The 17,867-nt window shown below is 47.1% G+C and overlaps 1 protein-coding gene across 1 annotated transcript in view; it reads left to right on the top strand.

The window, feature by feature from the left end:
* Window positions 1-10,407: 10,407 nt before the first annotated feature.
* The window catches only part of VSTM2B (V-set and transmembrane domain containing 2B), a 28,541-nt gene continuing 21,081 nt past the window's right edge, over window positions 10,408-17,867 (top strand). The window contains 6 exon segments of the mRNA XM_059824952.1: window positions 10,408-10,481; window positions 10,651-10,702; window positions 10,705-10,810; window positions 11,539-11,723; window positions 13,324-13,353; window positions 14,439-14,853. Coding sequence (XP_059680935.1) covers window positions 10,408-10,481; window positions 10,651-10,702; window positions 10,705-10,810; window positions 11,539-11,723; window positions 13,324-13,353; window positions 14,439-14,853 — 862 coding nt within the window.

A 17,867-nucleotide genomic window follows, 5' to 3' on the forward strand; every position in this document is an offset into this window, starting at 1 on the left:
CAATAAAAATAGATAAGCAGAAAACATCATATGTAGAGCTTTCATACACAGAATAATAATGCTGGGAAAAAAGACTGAACTTCCACATACGGTGGCTTAAGTTGAAAGCACTGGAATATACCGTGAGTGCACACACAGCTGCAAGAAAAATACTGATTTTGCTGGGATCGAAAGCTCTAATCAGTGCTTAGAGTCTTCCTCGCAGTTATTCATCTGCTAACAGTGTTGTGGCTGAATGCATTCTGGTTATCGCTGCAGTTAACATCTTCATAACTGCTTCCCAGTTTCCTCCTGAAAACCTAAACTCCACAGTAGCAGAAACTAGGATCGCTGCTGTATGCAAAGAGCTCTAAGGGAGAACACATATTATAGTCAACTTCATACAGGATTATGAGGATTAACTCCTAAAAAAGATCAAAATAAAGCAGACCTTTTGAACAATGGAAATCGCTATCTCTAACTAGCAGTGCAGTCAATTTATTTAAACAAATATCTATTTTTACATGGTGGATTAATCTCAGATTAGTGAATTAAAAGCCTTAATATTTAAGTAGCAGTAAATATTTGAATTCTAGCATTTTTACAGACTTGTTACTGTTTATTTCAAATACCTTTCTGCTTAGTGATATGATTTATTCTGTGGCTAATCAAATGCATACCTTTTTCCTTCTTCCTGTCGGTTGCAATACACTTAAGGTGGGTGCTGATCTGAGCAGGCTGTAGGTCCCTAGGGTTGGGACAGAACGTGCCTTGGCACAGCTGGGCTAGAGCTGCAGTCCTGCAGTACCGTGACCGCTGCCCGCTGGGTGGTTACCCTGCCCACCACCTGAAATACCTCACAAATGTCATCCATGCAGCCGGAGTACCAGAAACACAAATTAATTCCTAGCATGCTATGAAGCCTGTCCTTTCCAATTCACCTGGATACCTGCCTCTGCGTTTGAATGACTGCCTGCAGTGAACTGGACATGACTGAATTACAGCTTGAGAAATATTAATTCTGCTCAAAAATTTTCACCATGCAGAAGGCTTCAATCAGAGCAAAGTCACATCTGAGCATCAGGACTCTTACCCACATAAGAGACAAGGAAGGGAGAAACATATTTATGCGTCCAAGTTTTATTATCTACATGTTATCGCCTAAATTAGCCTCCTGACAGTCAGTAGAGCTTTCAGAGGGAAGCATCTGAAGTCAGACACATGCTTATCCCTAACAGGAGCCACTTTGAACAAATGTGTGTTGCCATTTTTTTTCTAAGACTCTGCAAATAGAACCATTTGTCCATGAAACACTTTGTTAGAACTATTTGCTCACCTGTAAGGATTCATTTAATGAAGACCTTTTGTCTCAGACTCTTTTCCAGGTTGCCTTTTCAGATTAATTGCTGGACTTGTGTATTTCTACAGTGGTCATTATCACTATTTTAAACTAGTAAAACCTTGTTTAAATTTTTGTAAAAGTCAAACTCTCCTGAGCGTTTCCTTGAATCCATCTTTCCGTATGTTCAAAACCTAATGTGAGTATTGGGCTTTGTCTATAGCCAGTATTTTCTGCCCACCCTCTTTCCACCTGACAAGCTCCTGTCTGCTGAAAATTGATTATTAGTTACCACTCTGTAATGCACAACTTCTAATCCACACGTACTAAATGTGCTGCTGATGTTAGGTTTTGGTGTTCCCTATTAGAACCTGTACAAAGGGCTAACACAGAAAACCCCTGTCAGAAGTTAACCAGTTCACATCTTCAGAGAAGGGAGGTGAGAAAGGATTATTTCTCATCTCATTTCACTGAGAACACTGAGAAAAACATCAGAGTCCACACATGAAGGATGTGGAATCAAGAGCAATCTGCCTTTCAGTTCCCATCTTCTTCCCTTTGCTTGTGGCAGCATCTCCCCAGGTCTTCTGGTGCCACAATCTCTTTGGAGGATGGGGAGAGGCTCCTATTCTTGGGCCATTTGTGACCAAGCAAGTGACTTAAATCCCATAAATTCTTGAAATGTTGTTGGTCCTTTGGGGCTGTGCAACTCTTTCTCCATTGGGAAAAATTGCTTTAGGCTTGTGGGCTGCAGGAAAATTACCCAAGAGAAAATTCATCTTGGCCAGGAGCGGGCTTTGACCTTCCCAGCCAGAAGTCGAGAAGCAGAGAGAGGCATCACTCATGTCTTATCAGTTTCTCAGGTCACTCACTGGAGCGGTCCCTATTTCCAAGCTCTGAACATAGCCTTTCACAAGTGACTGCCAGCATCTGCCTGATACACCCACTGACTGCTTTCTTTCATTTTTGGGGATAAGTTGTTCAATTTTCTGGATGGATTATTCTTCAGTTTGAGCCTTCCTACCATGGCCATAAAATGCTAATGTATCAACAGGCCACAGCCAAACTTCCACAGTGTCACCTCCCAGATCAGCACTTATTCTCCATGTGTGTCAGCCCTGCAGCTTTCCAACTACAGCGAGCACTGAGGAAACACTAGGAAGTAATTGATCCTGGTTGAACAAAATAGTCATTTCAATTCTAATTTAGGAGCCATAGTCTCTAAGAGTCTTTCCGGAACAGTGGGTAGTGGGTTGATTCACCAACAGACTGAAGAGATACATTATTGGTGAAAGGGTTATCTGCTAACCAAAAAATACACGTCCTTTCACATTCCCTTCTCTGTTCCACAAACACATACAGCGATGAGAGGGGTGTGGAGGTGACTCCCTCTCAGGCAGGCTGCTGCAGGCTGCAGAGATGCTCTGCTGGCATCTCCATCCAGGCTGCTTTCTCCCAGTGCCATGGTTGCTGGGAGGAATGGGAACAGAATCGGGAATCCAGCCCAAAGTTTCTTTTCATTTCATATAAAGAAAAGTAATACAAATTATTAAGTCAGAGCATCTAATTCATCTGTACAGCATGAGGTCAGGTGTTTCAGCTGATAAATGAAGACATCGACGACTTTGTCTAGTTTTGGCAGAATTATTAAGAGCATGTTTATATTCAAGCTCATTAAGGGAGACATCTAAAACCAGAAGCATCCAAAATTAATGGATGTTTTTTTAAACTGTTGGCTTCAATGAGTTGTGTTGCATTCTTTTATTAAGTGGATAGGTTTTTGTGGTTTAGGCAGAGAGCCGCTGCAGATAGTTCCTTAAAAATAAAAATACAGTCTTGATCTGTAAAGGAAATTTAATTGAATACTTAGAAGCCTTTCTGTGTGTCAGCCCAGATATGGTGTATTTAATACATGTTTGTGCCTAATATGATTTTCTGTGTTGTGTGCGTTTTATATATATAACCTAACATTCTTGTTCTACTTGAACTTTCCTTTTTCTTGCACTCTGTTCTTTTATGCTCTAGTATTAATTGGAAAGACAGGGTTTCTGTACGTTTTCTGATTGCACTGATTTAACAAAGGCCGTGATTTTGGCTTTATCAACTAGCCAGATTCACATTGTCAACACCTCTTCTCTTGCTATCTCACTCACCCATGATTCAAAGACGTAGTACTTCGGCATGCTATGTACTTAAATCCCTAACTGACAGTTGCAGTAACTTGCATCCATTTGGAGTATTCCTCTATGTTCTCACAGCTGAAGTGGCATTTATAAAGGTATTTAATATAGAAGATCTTATAAATCATTTAAAGCACAACAGTTCTGAATACTGAGTATCTCTAGATATACTATATATAGAGAAATATAGATCTATATAAAATAAAATGTATTTTATGTTAAACTGTTACTAAAACAATTGGTTGTGGCAAAATGCCCACAGGTGAGCACAAGAAGGTCACCCCCCCATACCTGGATAATCATTGTGGTGAGGCCAGGAAACAGAGGCCATTGTGCTGCAGAGGATGCTGCAAGTCCTGCTGGCTCAGCTTTCTTCCTCACTTCTGCAAAGGCAGTATCCTCTCTGCCATAGCGGCTTGTTTCTGTGAGCTACCTAGCAGCCAAATCACGAAACCTAATGCAACAACGTTTAATAAAAATTTTTTTCATACTAGCTTTAGCTTCTGCTCCTGATTGGAGGAATGCAAGAGATGACTTTTTAACAGCAACATTTTTTCTTCCAATAGTTTATCCAGTATTTATTATTAAAAAAAAAAGGAAAAGAAATCAATTCATTCTAAGCAATAAAACTCATTTCCCCACCTCTAGTTAATCAGGCCCTATTTGCTTAGTATCTGTGATGTTGCAGTAATTATACTAATTCTCCAGTCATCCATTGAGTCTCCCTTGAAAAACTGGATAGATGTGACTGGAATTTCTAATTCTTTTGATTTTCTGGCTTTGTACTAGTGGACAGCCTAGCATGACGTGATCCTGGCAATGCAAATAATAAAAAGGAAAGGAAAAACAATCTTTGTTTTTTAAAAAAGTAAAGCAAACTCTCCAGTTTTACACATGGAAAACATGTATCCTTCTTTAAAATCTTGCACAGTAGGTTTATCGCCTCACCCTTTACATTAGGAGCTGGCAGATTGCTGAGGGACTTACGTTGCAGCCCACACGGAAACGCTTGCAGAACTGAGGCCTAAGCATTTAAGAGGTTGCTGCAGATCTTGTCTGATCTATTGGTTTCTTATGTGGATTTTTTTCCATATGAGGTGCTGGGAGTTCTTTGAGCTGAAATATATGTCAATTTTCTGTGTGGGAGATGTTACTAGTTGTTGTGGGCCCAGTGGGAAATACAAGGTGTTGCCTAACTTGGTGATGTTCTCTCCTGGACTTAATGTTCTTTTTTTAGTAACATTTTAGTAGCGTTCTTTTTTCAGTCTTTATTAATAATATTTTGGCTTCAGTTCCCCACTAATTATACTGCTTTAAGAATGTGATGAATCAGGATGTTGGTAAACAATTGTTAAAGTTATTTTGTAGGCCCAAATATAGAGTATTTTGAGTTTTTTCAACGTGTTTATGTCTTTCTAAAGGATGATTATATTACTTTTTCTGCAGAAGAGGGCCAAGTGTTAATTTATAATCTCTAAAACATTATTTTATAATAGTTATCTTTAAGATATAAGATATTACAAGACAGCACTCTAATATAGTTTATAAACATCCTGGTGTAAGTTAAACACAAACATGTTACTCAAAGGGAGCAACCACAGTGCGTAGGTAGAGACATTTCAGAGGCAAGCCATACTCACCTCTGCACCGTCAGGCACTGCTGGGACATCTTGGAGTCCGATCTTCTCATGGTAGTGTTGAAGTTTGGCTGCTTCCCTGTATTTAGTGCACTTCTGCAAAGCAGAGTATTTTTGATAATTCCCAAGACTGAGCTGAGTTGGCTTTTACTCTGCTACTCTGTCTCTGGGTGATCCACCTCATTCAAGCTCTTCCCAAGAAATTTACTACATCCCTTTCTGTAGGCATGGGTTGCACCGAGCAGTGAAGGTACAGCAGCTTCGATCTGCTGCAGGATGAGCTGCTGAAAGGCAACCTCACGTGCTGATGGACCTGACAGATGACAATTTTCATATGTTGTCTTCTCTTGCCATCTAATACTCCTGTCTAAGTGTTAGGCAGCCAGCATCATGTCTTTTATTAAAACAGGCTATACACCTTAAATTTCAGATAAATGTTACAGTGTGGAGTAATCTGATTTTCTGACTGCTTTTGATTTTATTGTAAGCACGGTGTACTAGAAGATGAGCTATTGTTGCATTATTATGAATATATGTTGCCTTCTCTTTCTGTATGTTCTTGCATGAGCGTCTGATACTGTTAGATCGTTTAACAAAGAATATCAGATAAGAAAGCTAGATAAAGTAGAAACTGAAGGCAATTAAAAATGCATTTGCTGCATAAAGTGAGAGCTGTGCCTAGCCAGAATGCAGAAGCGTGCTTTCTACGTTAATCAGTTTCATGGAAAGTAAAATGAAGCTTTTTGGTGGAAATGTCACTTGTCCAGAGTAAGGATGAATAAATTAAAGAGATAGCAGAGTCTGACAGTTTTAACCCTGAATTTCCTAATATAAGACCTATCAGTTCTTTCTTAAACACTGTGTTAGACTTCTGCCTATCACCTGGATCCTGGAGTAACTTCAAGGCAGTGCAGCCCACTGCTTGCAGATGGGAAATAGGAAAGTCATCATGTATATTGAAAACAATCCAGACATTTCAACTTGCAGCTTTTATGACCTTTTACAGACTTCTTATGGGAACACAAATATGCTGTCAGTTTGGTTTGGGCCTGATCAGGACTGGAATTTGGGTGGTGGGGAGAAGGAAGGAAAAATGCAATTATACCTCTTGATTTGATGTTAAACCAGTGACATTTTAAAGGCAACCGGGCTGGCAGATGCCAGCCTGTTGTTATGAGCTACTCTGAGGCAGAAGCTCCACAGTGAAGGTCACTGTGTTGGAAGCGGAGATACGAACATTTTAGCATCTCTCTCTTTTGCTTTTCTTTGTTTACATCCAATATTTGCTTCTGCCCCTCACCTATTTTCTAAAGTTAATACAGTTTTCAGTAGCCAGTCAACATGCCTTCAGCATATTCATGTTCTTGGGGAGGCAACCTGAGCCCCAGAGTTTGTTTGAATGCTGCCTGTGAGCTGCAAGCAGCAGCACTGCCTGCTCCACAGCAGGAGCGGAGGGCCAGGACTGCCCTCCACATTCACAGGAGTCATTTGCAAAAGCATTTACTTTCTATCAGTAGGAGCAAAACTGGCCCCTGTGACTCTGAAAACATGTCAGTCTAATGCGAAAAATGAGGGGAAAAAAAACCCTGACAAAAATCTAAGAATAGAGTGCTAAACAGGACTTAATTCTGCCAGAGAATTTAGGGCAGAGATGAATGTTGCTTAAATATGGTGGGAATACTGCATCAAGTATGTTACACCGCTTTTATACCAACTCAAAATAAATGTCTCATCACATATGCTTTGTGTGTGTAAAACTGGATATTTTTGCAGCTTTCTCCTTTTCAAAGGTGACCTGCACTGTTTTAATTTCTGAATGGATTAACTCCAAACAGCAGGGTATGAATTAAAGGCTCCTCAAGCAGCCATTAGAAAGTATTTTGGTTATTCAAATAATGGAGTTGCTAGTCATTTAAAAAATTACAGGGAGAAATGTTCTTAAATGTCATCAGCTACACAGTGCTGGAATCACTTATGGGATTTCATGAGTTGCTATAAAACATGGTCCAGCAACAGCAAAAGTAGTCTCCCATTACCAGTCCCGTAAGTCTCAGTGTCTGCTTAAAGCGCCAGATACTCATCCACTGTTAATCGCCATCACCTCCTGAGGTCAGCGATGCTCCTGCATTTCATATCCAAGGAGGATTTAGGCTAACAGTGGAATATGAGAATGGGACTAAGAGACAACAAAGGTGACTGCCCCTTCAGGAGGAATTCTGCTGGTTTCATCCAATGGTCCCTTCAGTCTCCTTCTGCCTTCCCTGGAAAGGTGCTCAGGAGCCAGGAAGGGCACTTCAGACCTTCTCCCTGCCACCATCTCCTAGGGGATGGCTTAGGGGTGAAGTCACTTGGATAAAGTGATGAAGAGTCCTGTTGCCAGAACAAATGCTCCTGTGTTTTGGCTTATCCTACTGCAGAGAGAATCTACTCTACTAAAATCTGATTTGGAAGTGGAAAGCTACAGAAATGTCATAGGATTTCTGCATAAAAACAACCAATTTCAGTTTGCCTAGGTGTAAAATACTGTTACCTATCTGCCACACAGCTTAATGTAATATCTGAGCGATGGTTACAGCGAAAAAATATGATCATCAACAAAACACAGCCTTCACTTTAAGCACCTGAATAGTTTCCCTGATTTCACTGAGAATCAGTGGTGTGGATGATGCTGCAGGATCAGCAACTGCAAAGGGAACTTCTCCCTGTGATATTCCTGCTGTTCATCACCTGTTCGGGGTATGAGTGCAGGCTGGTGATAGCTTCTGCACTGTAGAAGTCCCTTTTGCTGGCAGGATTGAATCAATAAATGGCTTCAAATGTTGTTATGATCCTAAAAGGAAAATTACTTGCACAGAGTACTTGCTAGTCAGTGTAGAGCACAATAGCCCCCCATTATAATTTTAGTAGAAGAGAACACAAAAAGAGTCTTGTTATTACTCTAACTTCAGACTGTGAAAAACATGCTTGTGTTCCGAATTCCTTACTTTAATTGAATACAAAGATATCAGCACTTCAGTGTTCAGCTGCTACATATAAAATTAAATTTGGTGGGTAGTAAATACAGTAGAACTGAAGGTTTAATGTTATAAATCGAGGGATGCATTCAAGATAAAACTGTCTTCACTTCAGCAACACTATTACTACAATAACAACCTTAGATTTATTAAAATAGAACTAAGTTTAAATACATTTGTCTTTCCCTGTCATTTTTATTACTTATTTTTTATATGTAAGAAACAAAACTCACTTAACATGAACTGGGTATTTTTACATTCCAAGCCTTTATAAATTTTCACAATGCTGCAATTTCAGAAGGGATTTTTAAACATCAATTTTAATAAAAACTTAAGTAAAAGTTTTTCAAATATGATTTGTCACTAGTAATTTGATATAAAAATTACTTCTGTTTTGATTCTGTTTATCCATTAGGAGTTTTCTAATCAATCCTGCTGTGAAGGGCACGATGTCGTGGAACTGCCTCACTAGCAGAGGACCCAACTAATCCATTCTTGGGATTGACTGAAAGACTTCTGCTGCTGGGCGGAGGCTGCTGGATTTACTTCCTCAGGTATGTCTGTGATGATTGCGTTTCCATGCCTTCATGTGGCCTGGTAGGTGAAGCACTACGCGGGGACTCTGGCAAGGTGGTAATAAAACTCACTGCAGTGCAACATGGCGTAAGGCCATATGTGAAAAGAAATAATGATGCTTACTTACTGCATGAAGCACACTGAGCTTTTGGGTGGAAAAGCAAAGTGTAAGTGATTATTAGACTATTTGATTAAATGGTGTTTAATAGTTATTACAATAAAAGCTTTTATGATTGGTGGGGGCTGACTCCACCTGCCTGGGGACCTGGGCTCAGCCTGCTGGCAGGATTCAGGCTGGCAGGATTTAGGCTCCCAGTAAAGACTACAGGGAAAGGCAAGGAGTTGCTCTTCAGGCAAGCTGTCATAGACCTACCAGAGGACTGTTGCAGGATTTAAATCATGATATGATTGGTAGGAATGGCTGAAAATGCTCCGAAGAAAAAATTTTCCAACAGGAAATACTGATTTGATGCAGTTTCAGTATTCTTCAGGATTGCGTGAATTTTACTGAAACTTCCTGCTGGAAACCGCGTGGGTGGGTTTTCCTAGCAGGGAGCCAGCAGCTGGCCGGGCCCAACCGCTTAAGCAGTCTGTCTGGCCAGACAGGGAGTTAGCTGGGAAGCTGGATACTAGCACCCATTTAAAACCTGGTCCGATTTAGTTATTCAGAAAGTGAATGTTTCTAAATAATTTGTTCCACAGAAATCTTCATGCATCCAGCTTTGCATTCTGGTAGAGAATGAAACCATTAAAAACATAAAGGAAATTTTCGGTGGATCATAGAACACACTTCCCATGCCATCCCAGTGATTAAATGAATTTGTGGCTTAATAAAATGGTGACTTTTAATGGCATTTCAGGAAAAAAAAAGGCAAATATTTTAGAAAGGCACCTCACATTTATTAAAATACAGCTCCCTCACATTACTTGCAATCACAAGCAGAGTTTGATTTTTGCAGTAACTCAGTGTAATGACTTTACTGACTTGACTTTTGAGTGCTTCTATTTTTTAATTGGGACATTTGCCTGAAAACAGCTGATACACAGAAACATTTTCTTTTTATGATACCGTATTCTAAATCAATAGTGTTTTGGGTTTTTTTTCGTAATGTATTTTAACAAGTAATAAACATAGTGAGTTTGGAAGCCTGACAGCAACTGAACAATCAACTCTGGGCACGCACCCCGAGGAGACCCAGACTTGGATCAGGACGCCAGCAAAAAGCAGTCAGTTTATTGCTCGTCATTCAAGAACTTCATAGTTACTTCTCGAGCGAGTCTGGGATCTTGAGAAAAGCGGGAGGCGCATGTGGAGAGTGCTGCCGAGTCTGGGTTGCACAGAAGACCTCCGCGGCGGCGGGGACGGAGGCGAGGGGCCGCGGCGCGCTGCGGGCAGGCGTCGGGCGGGGCCCTCCCGCTGTGGGCGGAGCGGTGCGCGGCCGCGGAGGCGGGGGCAGGGCCCGCGGGTGCAGCTGCGGCCGGGGCCGCTCGTCGCCCCGGAGGGGAGAGGCGAGCTCGGACGTGCGGGCGCGCCTCCTCCGTGCAGCCGCCGCCCGTGCAGGGGCAGAGCCCGGGCCGCGACGGGAAGACGCCGGGCGCTCCCCCGGCGCGGGGAGAGGAGGCTTGTCCCTGCCGCCTCGCTGGACCTTCCTGCGAGCTCCGAGAGCGGACTTGTCAGTGTGATGGGTCTCGGAGGGGAGCCCGGCGTCGCTTCCTCGCTTGCGGACAGCAGGAGCCCCCACTCAGCGCAGGGCAGTTGAATCCCGCTCGCGGCGGAGCAAGGAACCGGGACGAGATTTATTGCTTCATTCCCAGGAACGTCGCTTCCACCTGCGAGCGAGTTTGAGCAGCCGGCTGTGGATTTTATATTTGCTTCCCCACAAACTAAGGTTAGTCGAGTGGCTTTGGCTTTTTGGGAAGGAGCCCTGACCCGGCCCCGCTGTGTGCGATGGATTGAGGCGTACCCGGCTGCGCCCCGAGCCCGGCCCCCGCCCGCAGCCCACATAGATGCGATGGAAAATCGGGGGCTCTTCTGCACCCTCTGTTACCTGATGTTCAACGCGCCTCTGCTGTTCATCGTCACCGGTGAGTAGGAAACTTCTGCCTCTTCCCGCGGGGAGCCGCCGCTCCGGACGCAACTTGCCGGCGGGGCTCCGGTGCCGGCGGGGCTCCGGTGCCGGCGGGGCTCCGGTGCCGGCGGGGCTCCGGTGCCGGCGGGGCTTGCCGCCCTGTCCGCAGCTGAGCTCTAGCCGCTTCGCTGCCGCCGGCAATTGCTCCAAGCCCTGTCCTCGCTGCCGCTTTTTCCTGTGGAAGTGTTGACGGCTGGGGGCAGGGAGCGCAGCCCGGGGGGGGCTTTTTGCAGAACAAGGTGGCACTGTTGCGGCCGCAGCTGCCGGCAGCGCGGGCTCGGCGCCTCGCAGCCGCCGGCGCGGAGCGGGGCGCAGCGGGCGCGCAGCCCGGGACAGGCCCCGCGCCGGCTCTGGAGGAGGGGGCAGCGGGACACTGGTGCCCCTGTATCCAGCCGAGGGCTTGCTTGGGAGGACGAGAGGTTTTAAAGTCCTCTTCAAACTTTCCCTTTCCGCTGGAGCCGCGGCCCCCGGCTGCAGGGTGGAGGGGAACGGCTCGGCCCGGCCCCGGCTGCGCAGTCCTGGATGCTCCGCTTATCTTGCGGTCACCGGACTACAGGAAACCCCTGTCTCACTCAGGGTTTAGCCCTTGAACTGAAGCAGCTCGCCTTACACTGAAAAGGACTGATCTTGTATTTTAAGCTCTCCCGTTAACCAGCCCTTGTAACTCTTATCTTCCCCTCCCAGCTACCTTTACTGAAGTTCCCAAAGATGTGACTGTTAGGGAGGGAGATGATATTGAGATGCCTTGTGCTTTCCGAGCCAGCGGATCCACCTCTTACTCCTTGGAAATCCAGTGGTGGTACCTTAAAGAACCAGCCAGAGAACTTGCACACGAATTAGCCATCAGTGTCCCCGGCAGCAGGAGCAAGGTAATACAGTGCTATGGAGAGATATCTATTCATCGAGTACGACATGCTTAGAGGGTGATCAAAATAAACTCAGCAGTGCCAGAAAAGAGAGCGCTTCCTCTACCCAGTGCCAGCAAGCAATTGGAAGCACCAGCCTCCCTGGGCCCTCCCTGGGACAGGGGAGGACAGGGCATGTGCCATGGGGGACTTCACCTCAGGAAAAAACATCAGTGCTTTAAGGATTGTAAATAGAAAATAATAAATGTCTCACTGCAAAATCAGCAATGAGGACCCAAGAGGGGCAGTCAAAAATAGCTGTAGTATGAAGTGGGGACAAGCAAAAACCAGCGCTTCTCTAGGCTGGGCTAGGAATCGTTGTAAAAGGTGGGAGAGCCTCTGTTTGCTGACTGATAGCGTGAAGAAAGGTATGAGGGATACACCTCTCTCTGTTAGTATGTTGAGTACATATCAATCTGCATATACAAACGCACACAGTTTTTTGGGGTGCACGTACACACCTGTGTCCGTATCTGGAGCTCATCAAGACATTTTCAGACAGTCGGATGGAGTAGTTAAAATTCATGAAGCAGAGTTAAATCTTGCGTGTTCTTTCCCCTCCCCCTAGCAAGCCGCCTGGCGTGAGGGTAGGCTCTAGTCTAAATTTTTCAGCTGTATTTCCCCAACATAAGCCAGTTTATTCTGCAGCCTCCCCCTAGTGCAAGACACCTTGCTGGTGCCAAACGGGGCTGTACAAGGAGTGGGGTAAAGCAGGATTTCTAGGCTGTGTTGCCCTGCTGCGCAGGGCACGTCATCCCCTCCAGCCCCTGCGCCAGCAGGGTGCCCCGCGGCAGCCTCCGTGCCTGTGCCAGCTCCCCTCTCTGTGGCACGCTTGTTTTCCTGCAGAGCTCAAATAGAGATGCAAAGCATATAGACGCTGAGCTAATGTGATGCCGCCTAGCTGGGGAAAGTGTAAGTCAGTTGTCAGACAGGGAAATAAATCGCTTGGATTTAAATGTCTTCTTTAACCTTATATAAAAACCATGAGTTGCTTTTACAATAAATGATGACAGGGCATGCCTGGAGAATGATGACCATCTCCCTGGGAGGCGCATCAATGAGATCTGAGGCATCATTTAGGTTTACAGTGGTTGGCTGGAGACAAAAAAATAACAGAGTATGAAATCTGCTGAGTGATACCTGCTCCCAGGATGTTTCAGGACTGAAGCTCTGCCCTGAGCAGTGCAGGATCCATCCTGCCCAAGCACTTCTCAGCTGTGCTAATGCTGCTGGTAAAGCGTCTTCCCCAGTGTTTCTCAGTGACTGGGAGCAGCACAGCATGCAATGAGCATTTCTTTGGCTGCTGTTTGCACTCTTGGTGAAGGCAGCGCTTCTGTGGGTACCACAGGAGCTTTACCAAAACAGTCCCCCCAGCTGAGCACTGGTTTGCTGCCTTCCCCATCGCCCGGGGAACTCCCCGCCACCCATGCACGGGCTGTGTGAATGGCAAGCGGAGAAAGTTGCATCTGTCCATGTCCTGTCCTTGCACTGGGGTGGGAAGATGAGCATCTTGTTGATGTGCTGGCGGAGCTGAGTCTAATCCCCCTTTTTTCTGTTCTTTTAGGTAACAAATAAGGATGCAACCAAAATCAGCGTAAGTGCAGCTCGAGCTGGGTGGTGCGCACCCCTCCTCCCATACACGTGGGATTTACTGCATGCCCCCTCCTTTCCTGACACATGAATGCAGCTGATCTCACTGGCAGCCCTGCTCCTGCAGCACGGCGGGAGTGTGGCACGTTTCCCCTCCTCGGTGTGCCGTGGCTCGGTCGAAACGTTACATCTGTTCCTGGTTTAGCAGTCACGTCTCATTCCTCGCAAATCGAGAGGAGGTGATGCTTGCCTTACAGCCCTTCCTTAGCCACGTTTGAAAAGGACTGTGGGCCAGATCAGGAGAGAAGTTTGCTTTTTCCCTGCCCTCTCTCTGCAAACCCCAGTCGTCTGTGGCGACCCCCTTCTCCCCCTGTCCTGCAGGAAACGAGCCCCCTTCCCGTGGATGCGGGCCCGGGATTGCCTCCGCCCCCGCGAGGCGGCCGCTGGAGCGCGCCGGCCCCTCTCCGCGGTGCTGAGGCGCGGCTGAAGCCGTTCCCTCCCGCCGCAGCGGCGGAGCGTGGCCTGCAGCGGGACTGTAGGGCACCTCCTGGGTCTCGGCTCGGTGCCACTACACCCAGCAGAGCCTGGCCCGCTGCAGCGGGCGCGGGGCGAAGACCCCCGGGGCGCTGGGCTTTCCCCAGGTGTCGGGTTCGGGGCGGTTCGTGCGGGCCGGAGGCTGCCTGGCAGCCGGGACGGCTGCGGGGCTCCGTGCGGGACGGGGCAGGAGGAGGGGGGAGAGAGGACCCCCAGGCTAGGGGCAGCATGCGGGGGGGGGGGGGGTGTTGGCAGAGCGCTAGTGGTGAGGGGTGCGTGGTGGCGTGGGAATGATGCGGAGCAGGGGCTGATTCCGGATGGCCCCTTGGGACCCCGAAGTGGGGCTTTAACGGCGAGGTGCTGGGCTTAAAGGTCCGGTGCACTCGGTTGGGGTTAGCCGAGGTTCGGTGCTCTTGACAGCGGAAGACGCGTACCTGGGGCGAGAGCGAGCTCTGCCGGGGCTGCAGCGAGAAGAGCAGGGTCGCTGCTGGGGAAGGGAAGGCGGGGGCCGGCGGCCGCTGCTGAGGCGGCGCCCGGCGGTGCGCTCTCTTGCAGACGGTCCGCGTCCAGGGCAACGACATCTCGCACCGGCTGCGGCTCTCGGGCGTGCGGCGGCAGGACGAGGGCGTCTACGAGTGCCGCGTGGCGGACTACAGCGACGACGAGACGCAGGAGCACAAGGCCCAGGCGCTGCTGCGCGTCCTCTCCCGCTTCGCGCCGCCCGACGTGCAGGCGGCCGAGGCGGTCTCGCACATCCAGAGCGGCGCGGCCCCGCGCCGCCACGGCCCCGCCGCCCGGCCCACGCCGCCGCCCGGTCCCGGCAAGCGCCCGCCGCCGCCCGCGGCCGAAGGGGGTGTCTCCGCCGCCGCCAGCGCCACTGCCACCGCCACCGCCTCGGCGGCCGCCGCTGCCTCCTCGGCCTCGCCGCCGCCCGGGCAGGCCGCCATCCTCCGCCAGCAGCACGGGTCAGGTACGGCGCGGGGGCGCGGGCGGGGGGCGCCCCTCTCCCCTGCCCGGCCGTGGTGGCTCCCTGAGTCCCGCAGCTCGGTTTAGGGTCGGGCACCGCGACCCTCCTCCGTCATGCGCGGGAGTGTCGCTGAGGTGCTAAACCTCAGTAGTTGCACCCCCGTCTGTAAGTAAACGTACTTCAGTTATCCCAAAAGCCGGGGCCGGTGCGTTGCACACTGCCTTGTCAGAAGTTAGCACGGAGGCGTGGGGCTGGGGAGACGGGTCTGAGAGCAAGGTTGGGACCTGCTTCCTTTCGGGAGGTGCTGTGGGAGGCCCCACGTCCAGAGTTCCCCTTGCAGCTCTTTGGACGTGGTGTCTTAAACAGTAGCTGTAGCCTCAAGTGAGCAAAATGCCATGACTGTTCTGCAGAGAATTTAGATCAGGGAGCGGTTACAGGGGCTGGTCGCCCTGGGCAGGCGCGGGGCCCATGCAGAGCAGGGTGCAGGTTCGCAAGGGAAATGTCAATTGCTATGTCACGAACACCACATCTGAATTACTGGCAGGATAAGAATTGGAGATACTACGCTCTATAATGGTTTGCAAATGTAAACATAGTGCTAATACTGATTATCTATCAGTTAATACTGTGTTAAGTTAGTAATGCCACATTACCATGTTACGGCTAGCAGGAGAAGGCTAGGCCAGGCCATTGTAAACCTTTATTTACACTAGTGACAGCAAAGTCTGGGACAAAGAACACAAGAGTCTTAAATCTGTTATTGCAAAGGTGTTTCAAACTGTGTGGTGTTGCTCTGGGTGGGCTTCAGCTCCCCTCTCAGCCACTATCACTTAGCTAATGTTGAACAAATGTCCCTGCCAACTTATCTGTGGAAGAAGGGAAAGAATTTTATGCCACTGTCTGTGCAGGGAAAGCCCTGAGCTCCTCTCTCTGCTGAGTCTCTTCTGACGCAGATTGATAATCCTCACGCAGGAATGTTCGCACTTCTTCCTGATACCTCTTCACACTCTCAGGGCAAACAGTTGCAGGTTTTGGCTCACAGTAATAGAAATCAGTTGTATATGGGTCACTGTGACCTGCTAGTGCTTTACAGGTGCTATGTTTTCTCTGGCTATTACTTTTCCCTGTCTTCTGAATAATTTAGTTTCTTTCTCATGTAGAAATATATGTGGAAACTAGGTTTTACTTTTTATCATTCCTAAGACTAAGCTGGCTGTTCATTGGTGTCTAGTGGAAGACAAATTCATAATTCCTGAGGTCTAACTACAGGAGCCTGTGGGCATATAAAAAAGTTCAGTTTGCTTTTGCTGAATTCACTGACCACAAGAAATTAAACCGAACACCTTAATGCTCACGATCTGTTGTTTTCCCGTTGGAAAGATTTGCTTTCCTCCTAGGAGCCCAGGGCTGGTGGTTGCTTTTGTGTTTCTTCTTTCCACTCCCCCACAGTGAGAATTCTTGCAATGTTTTCCATGCCGACAGTAGAAGTTAGATTAAGGATTCGCTGCACTGTGCACCCAGCCTACTGAACCCGGAACTTACATGGTGCATAGGAACTGAAAGCAGGACAATGGAAGTGCAGTGGGCTCGGTTCCATCTCAACAGATGGATGTGAGTGTGTGCCGCCAAAAGAGCATGTCGCATATGTCTGTTAGGGCAAGACCCCTGCCCAGGTCATCTAAACTGCTGTCTATGCTGATTTTTTACATGTCTGTGGTTTGGGGATGTGGCACTGCAACATCATTTCTAGGCTGGATTAAATCCTGAAAATAAAATACAAGCATGGTGGCCAGCAGTGGAGATAATGGAATAATTTAAATCAGTGAAAAAAGGTAGTGGAATGCAGAAAAATATTTTGTGGGGATCTCCAGATAGAGACTGATGCTAAAAGGGCTACAAAATAGGCTAAACCAAAATTTCCTGCTGTGACGTCTCTCCTGTGCACACTGGGATCTGTGAACAGTGCCACTCCGTGGCAGTTTCCCTTCTGGGAGAAAGCTGAGTCAGTGTAGAGAGCACAGGACTCCAGTTTTTGTTCATAGTACTTACTCAGTAAGGTATAAACCAGCAGCTGCTTTTGTCTCCATATGAGGGAGGCAACTAATTTTGTATTTTGGTATGGTCCTCTGTAAAAATAATGCCTTTTTACTCTGCTTGAATTCAGATCTCCTGAATAACAAACAGGCTTTTACTTGGTTTATTGTAATTTCCACACCTGTGGCAGTTTGGAGCTGCCTGTAATTACTTATCAATAAAACATCAGCCACAGCATGGCTCAGGAGATTAGCAGCTGAAAGACTTGGCCCTCAAAGTTCCTGATTCAGGTGCCTTCTGGACCAGAACTGTCTGAGACTTGTTACCACAAGTTGTCTCTTTGGTTGCTTTTGTGAAGCAGATTGCTGGTCACCATCCCAGTCCCCATCACCTGTGTATTTTAGAAGGACTGTCTGGGCCAGGCGCTTAGTTTGAAGCAGAGACAGACAGCTTGGTGTAGAGGTAAGAAATGGATATTTCTCCCCTAGGCATGAAGTGTTGCTCCCTACCCAGAATAAAGGCATGTGGATAAAATGATAACATGGAAGTCAGTGTGATGAGGACCTGCAGGAATATCGCCTGCTTTTGTTGGGAAATCGAAGACTCGGGTCTCCAGTGCTGTCACTCAGGTTGGATAAGCACTAAACTTTCTTCAAAATGTCTTATAAGACAATGACATCCTTGACCTTCACAGTTTCCCATTTGTATGTTAAAGTGGTGTTCTTTAGAGCTATTTTAGGTACAGTAATTATTTTTCTCTGTAAAGAATGCAGTCTCTTTGTAGGAAATACTTCCTTTTTCTCTTTTTTTGCCTGTGTAAACTAGAAGCCCTGTTTCGAGTCCACGCCCTCAAGGCAGTGTCATAGCTGGTTTTCCACACAGTAGGGCCATCAAATCAAATTAAATCTTTGTTCACATAGGTGTATAAGACTGCAGGACCTAACCCTGTGTTGCTGTATGAATTATATGTATGCATAGTAGCA

This window comes from Gavia stellata, chromosome 15 (genome assembly GCF_030936135.1).
Source record: "Gavia stellata isolate bGavSte3 chromosome 15, bGavSte3.hap2, whole genome shotgun sequence".
NCBI lineage: Eukaryota > Metazoa > Chordata > Aves > Gaviiformes > Gaviidae > Gavia > Gavia stellata.